The sequence below is a fragment of the Ovis aries genome, chromosome 22 (assembly GCF_016772045.2).
Source record: "Ovis aries strain OAR_USU_Benz2616 breed Rambouillet chromosome 22, ARS-UI_Ramb_v3.0, whole genome shotgun sequence".
In the NCBI taxonomy this organism is placed as follows: Eukaryota; Metazoa; Chordata; class Mammalia; order Artiodactyla; family Bovidae; genus Ovis; species Ovis aries.
Genome location: NC_056075.1, coordinates 9,973,004 through 9,979,139, shown reverse-complemented (window position 1 = coordinate 9,979,139; position 6,136 = coordinate 9,973,004). Strand labels below are relative to the sequence as shown.

At 40.4% G+C, this 6,136-nt stretch overlaps 1 protein-coding gene across 6 annotated transcripts in view; it reads left to right on the top strand.

Annotated features, from left to right (window-relative positions):
• Positions 1-401: 401 nt before the first annotated feature.
• Positions 402-6,136, top strand: part of RNLS (renalase, FAD dependent amine oxidase) — a 363,618-nt gene continuing 357,883 nt past the window's right edge. For 5 of the 6 annotated variants that reach the window (XM_060404926.1, XM_060404929.1, XM_042239044.1 and 2 more), the window contains exons 1-4: positions 402-639; positions 1,513-1,618; positions 2,228-2,370; positions 5,091-5,207. In XM_060404926.1, the coding sequence (XP_060260909.1) occupies positions 522-639; positions 1,513-1,618; positions 2,228-2,370; positions 5,091-5,207 (484 nt within the window). In that variant the 5' untranslated portion in view covers positions 402-521. The remainder of the gene's footprint in view (positions 640-1,512; positions 1,619-2,227; positions 2,371-5,090; positions 5,208-6,136) is intronic. The other variant, XM_027960410.2, reaches the window with a different exon arrangement.

Sequence of the window (6,136 nt, the reverse complement as noted above, 5' to 3'; positions counted from 1 at the left end):
TCTGTTATGTGAATAGTGACTGTTAAGGTACTTGAAGAAAGCTGGCTCTGGCATCACTGCTGTGTTCCTTTCAGACTTAAGGCTATTAAGCCAAGGTTCCAACAAGGCACAGTTACCCTAATAGTCAACCCTGGGCTGGGTCTCCGCAGTAGTCAACACCAGCCCCGTGGCGAGGCGGGGTCTCACGCTCTAAAATCTATATGATTTACAGGTTTGAGGGGCGAGAGACAGGTTTGAGGGGCGAGAGGCAGGTTGGAAATCACAGCTTATCGGATGGAGCCACGATCCTTGAAGACAGCTCCTGGCTCTCAAACCAAGAGGAAGGCCAAGATTTGCTGGTCTTCAGCGCTGATCATTCTCTCAGCTCGAGTCGCCTCCTCTCCGCCCCCTGCAGGCCGACCAGGGAGCTGCTCAGGGGCCGAGTTGGGCCGGGAGCACTGAGCCTACAGCTCTGGCCCGCTGGGCTGTGGCGGCGGTTCCACCGACTGCAGGCCGGCCACCCGGGCGCGGGACAGCGGGCCATGGCGCGGGTGCTGATCGTGGGCGCCGGGCTGACGGGAAGCTTGTGCGCGGCGCTGCTGAGAAGGGAGGCGTCTAGTCCTCTGCGCCTCACTGTGTGGGACAAGGCCGAGGATTCAGGTGGGTCGTTTCCGGACGGAAGCCAGGGAAACGAAGCCGGCGGGGGCCTTCTCCGAGTAAGGCTCGGGGGAACACCCAGCAGGTCGGCGGGCGCCGGTCACGTGATCGGAGACTTCCGGCGCCCGGGACGGCCAGAAGAGTGGGCGCGAGCTGGGGCGGCGACCCAGGCCGGGCGGTGGGGCGGGTGGGGGAAGGGCGGGGCGCCGGAGCGCTTCACTGGGAGGCCTGAGCGGCCTGGGAGGCATCCTGACTGCAGTTTGCAAAGCTTGCGGCTGCCGCTGTCAGCAAGAAGTGAATTTTTTTCCTTGGCTGCTCGGTATCCTGGCAGCTTTCTTTAGATTATGAGAATCCTCCAGTGCCCATTGACCACGACTTTCCGAAGATCTATCTACTTGAGAGAATCCTGTCACTCTCCTGAAGCCTGACAGCAAGAGGGAAAGCATTCGTTGATTCATTCATTCTGACATTTCATTCATTATTTTGTTTTCTTTGGTCCGTTCATTCATTCCCTTTTTTCAGATCAGTACGTAGATGCAGCAGGCACATTGCTGAAGGCTGCTGTATATTCATGTGTCCTTTTAAAAAAATATCTCACACCCCCTGACTGAATTGTCTCTGTTAATTACTTCCTAGCAGTGTTAGATGACCCTTGAACTTAAAAAACAAACAAACAATTTTTTTTAGATTTCTGGAATCTGGAGAAAACAAGATTTTAAAATGTATTATTATGACATCTAAAAGTAAAAAAAAAATTAAAAATATATTTTCTGAAACAGTTCTAAGTTATCCATTGGCGTAACCTGGGGTGATCAGTGTTAATTGTGAAATATTCATTCTAATATATTAAGATATTTTCCTGGGGACTAATTCAAGGAGGAAGAATGACTACAGCCAGCAGTCCTCATAATCCACAGAGCACAGTGGACTTGGGTGCCCAGTACATCACCTGCACTCCTCATTATGCCAAAATACACCAAAGGTGAGTTAGTTGAAAGGAGTGGTATCAAGCCTTCCTGGTTGAGGATGTAAAAAGATACAAATCATCCATTTTTAACAGAGTTAAGCTTTGACTCTTGTAATATAGTGAAATTATATCATCATCATCATTGATCAAAATGTTAATAGCAATAAAAGATTCACATGAGTAAAGTGGGAAAACTGCAATACATGCCTCTCCAATTGTGAAGATCAGGTGAGATGTTATATGGAATATGGCAAGGGCTCAATAAATACCAGTTAACTATGTTGGTGTTGAGAAAGAGGACAGATAACTGTGATGGAAGTCAAATCTTAACCAGATTTAAAATCGGTGTAATGAATACTGTTCTGTTTATTTTCACTGACTTTAATTTAAAATATATGAGAAAGTAGACCTTTGACTACGGTCAGCAAAAGACTATGGATTCTCAAAATATTTCCATTCTTCACCAAAAGTATGTCTTATTAACAGAAAACATACGTTGAGTTGTTTATAAGAAGATTTCTAGGTTTTATTTAGGATTATAATCTCAAAGAATTCTTCAAAGAGAGTATAATGTTTAGAGCTAAGTATAGCATATAGTTATGTTATCCATTTTGATTTTTTCAGTTTTTATGATGAATTGTTAGCTGGTGGCATTTTGAAGCCTCTGACCTCTCCTATTGATGGAATGGTGATAAAAGAAGGAGATTGTAACTTTGTAGCACCTCATGGAGTTTCTTCAATTAGTAAACATTACTTGAAACAATCAGGTGAGAATAAAATTTTCTCTGCCTTCTTTTAAAGTAAGCATTTTAAACTAAAAGTTATACACATAATTAAATATTAATACTGTAAGGAAAGTTATAAAATAGATGTTCTCCTATGCACCACTCAATAGCTGGTTTTCTTCCCCTAAAGTAATCACTGTTTCCTATATATGCTTCCAGAAAAATGTTTATGCATCTATCTCTTGCTCTATGTGACTATCTCTATTTCCCTATTCATAGACATTTGTATATATTCTTTTTTAAAACATAGATGAGATTATTTTATATAAGCCATTCTATGCTTTATTTCATCTATGTTTATAACAAACCAATCTGTATCTCTGTCTCTCTACCTATGTCTATGTCTATCCTATTGATACTATCTCTCTGGAGAACCCTGACTAATATATAATCATTGACTGAATCTTATCTTTGGTCTATTTTCATATCAGCAAACTCAGTGTTCTTCATTCTTTTCAATGCCTGTTCAGTATTACATGATATATATAAAATTATTTATTTAACTGTTAACTTTCTGTTAAGTATGTAGATTGTTTGGGGAGTTAGGGATTGTTTTGCTTTATGCTAGTACCAATATTGCTGCAATTTCTAACTCTGAGACACTTTTGAAAGTATATCTGTAGGATTAGTTCCTAACAGTATAGGAGGAGTGTCAATAGTTTGTGCATTTTTTATTTAACTAAGTTGTGTGATCTATTCCTATCAAGGAATATATCATCAATAGTAAATGAAAACATGTCTTTCTATACATCTTGATATTATAGAAAATAAAATTTTTGCCCATATGATGGGTTGAAATGATATTTCCTTGTGTTATGATTTGCATTTACTTAGTTATGAGTGAGTTTATGCACCTTTGTTTTGCTAACCAAGTCTGTGCATTTTTTTCTGTAAATGTCTTGAAACCTTTGCCTAGTTTCTATGAGGGTTTTCTTATGTTTTTATGTATGAGTGTTTTAAAATGGACTTTTTTGAGACTTTGTATTATTTAATAAGCTATATCTAGAATAATTACTGTTTTGGACTACATCAAATATTACTTGGGCATCTCTGGTGGCCCAGATGGTAAAGAATCTGCCTGCAATGCAGGAGACCTGGGTTTGATTCCTGGGTTGGGAAAATGGAGAAGGGAATGGCTCCCCACTCCAGTATTCTTGGCTGGAGAATTCCGAGGACAGAGGAGCCTCGCAGACTACAGTCCATGGGGTCTCAAAGAGTCTGACATGACTGAGCGACGAAGCACAGCACAGCACAAATATTACTTATTGTCAAGCCTGAGAATCCCAAATCTGGGCATGAGAGAAGGCAGTGAGATTGAATATACAATATGAGGACACAGTAAATACCATTCCAGGCAAGGCCATTTCTTCATCTAGGATTTAGAATATTCTGGGGTAGTCATCAGGATTTTCCAGAAAGAAACAGAACTGAAAGGATATATTTATATAGATAGGTAAATTTATTGTACAGAATTAGCTGATGTGATTTTGGAGGGTGGCAAGTCTGAAGATCTGCCGGGTGAATTGACAAGCTAGAGATCCAGGAGAGCTGATGGTTTAGTTTCAGTCCAAAAGCCTGAGACCCTGGAGAGCTGAAGGTACAGTTCCAGTTTCCATGCTGGCAAGCTCAATACCCAAGAAGACAGATGTTTCAGTCCAAGTGTGAAGGTAGGAGAATGAAACAGTGTCCCAGTTCAAAGGCTATCAGACAGGAATACTTTTTTACTGGTGGGGTGGGAGTGTCAGCCTTTCTGTTTTATTCAGGCCTGTGACTGATTGGATGATACCCACCTACATTAGGGAGGGCAACCTGCTTTATTCAGTCTACCAATTTAAATATTACTTTCTTCCCAAACACCCTCACAGACATACCCAGAATAGTGTTTGCCAAATATATAAGAACCTCCTGACTCAGTCAAGTTGACACGTAAATTTGACCATCACAGATGGTGACACTATTTGTATATTTTGTAGATTGTCATCAGCTTCATATATTGCCACCATATAACTTTTTTAAAAAGTCTCATTTCCATCATGACTTTACTTAACCCAAATTAGATGTACATACGTATTAGAATCTCCAAGTACTTACTAATTGTATTATATATCTAGCCATCCATATATGCATAGGTTAAAGTGTCTGCCTGCAGTGTGGGAGACCTGGGTTTGATCCCTGGATCGGGAAGATCCCCTGGAGAAGGAAATGGCAACCCACTCCAGTATTCTTGCCTGGAGAATCTCATGGACGGAGGAGCTTGGTAGGCTACAGTCCACGGGTCGCAAAGAGTCGGACACGACTGAGCGACTTCACTTTCACTTTCTATTCATTCAATAAACATTTGCTGAGTGCTTACTATATACTGTTTTAGACACTAGTGATACAGAAACCAAAGTTCCTGCCGTCATATAGCCAAGGGACAGTCCTTGAATACACCACACCTACACCCTTTTTGTGTTAGGTGTTTGGGGTAATATATGGGTTTTGGTTTTCTTTTGCTTCGGAAACTCTTGGGAGAAGAGGTCATATTTAATTATTTGTAGCTCACATAGAATCTAATGGTACCTGGTATATAGTAGGCAGGTATAAATGATAGAGATTTGGATTTCTAATATATGTGTGTGTGTGTGTGTGCGTGTGTGTGTGCGTGTGTGTGTGCTTAGTCACTTCAGTCATGTCTGACTGTGCAACCCTATGGACTATAGCCCACCAGGTTCCTGTCCATGGCAAGAATACTGGAGTGGATTGCCATGCCCTTCTCCAGGGGATCTTCCCCACCCAGGGATTGAACCCCATGTCTTTTACGTCTCTTGCATTGGCAGGTGAGTTCTTTCCCAGTAGTGCCATCTGGGAAGCCCTATATATAAATATACATATATTTATTCATTGTAGTTTAACCAGTTCTTCCTAAAAACCTCTTTATACTTTGAATTTGAACAGTCTCTTGAGAGCATGAGTACTTTAGATTTTCTTATCACTATGTGAAATAATTCAGTAATTTTTAAAAAAGAATTACATACTAATAGTTGAAAATTTGGAAAATACAGAAAAATAGCAGGGAAAAGTGTCACAATAATATGTAAGTCAGCTGTAAGTTCATTCTCTGACATACTTTCAGCTTTTTTAAAAAATAATTTTTATATAATTGAGTTCAAGTCCTACATAATTTGAGTGTATATAAACTTCTTCTTAGTTTATTTTTACATTATCTTTGTAACGTTTCAAGAGGTCTTTCCACCCACTACCCAGATCTGTTATTAGAGATTTTATAAATCATCTATACCATTTAAAATTTTATAATTATATCCATTCGAAAAAGTGTTAGTTACACAGTTGTGTCCCCATGGACTATAGCCCAACAGGCTCCTTTGTCTGTGGAATTCTCCAGGCAAGAATACTAAAGTGGGTAGCCATTCCCTTCTCCAGGGGATCTTCCAGACCTAGGAACTGAACCCGGGTCTCCTGCATTGCACACGGATTCTTTACTGTCTGAGCCACCAGGGGAGCCCCTATATCCCTTTAAACATTCTTCAAACTTCTTTAAATCTTTCTGCCTATAAATGGCTCCTATCCTATTTTAATATTTCCACAGTGAAATTTCAGAGAGTCCCTGGAGTCAGAATGACCTGGATTCAAATTCACATTCTACCACACTTTCCTATAATATTAGGAAAGTGTTAAAATCTGTACTTTAGTTCTTCACTGGAAAAATGAGAGCGCTAACAATACCTACTGCAAAGTTTTGTGAAGA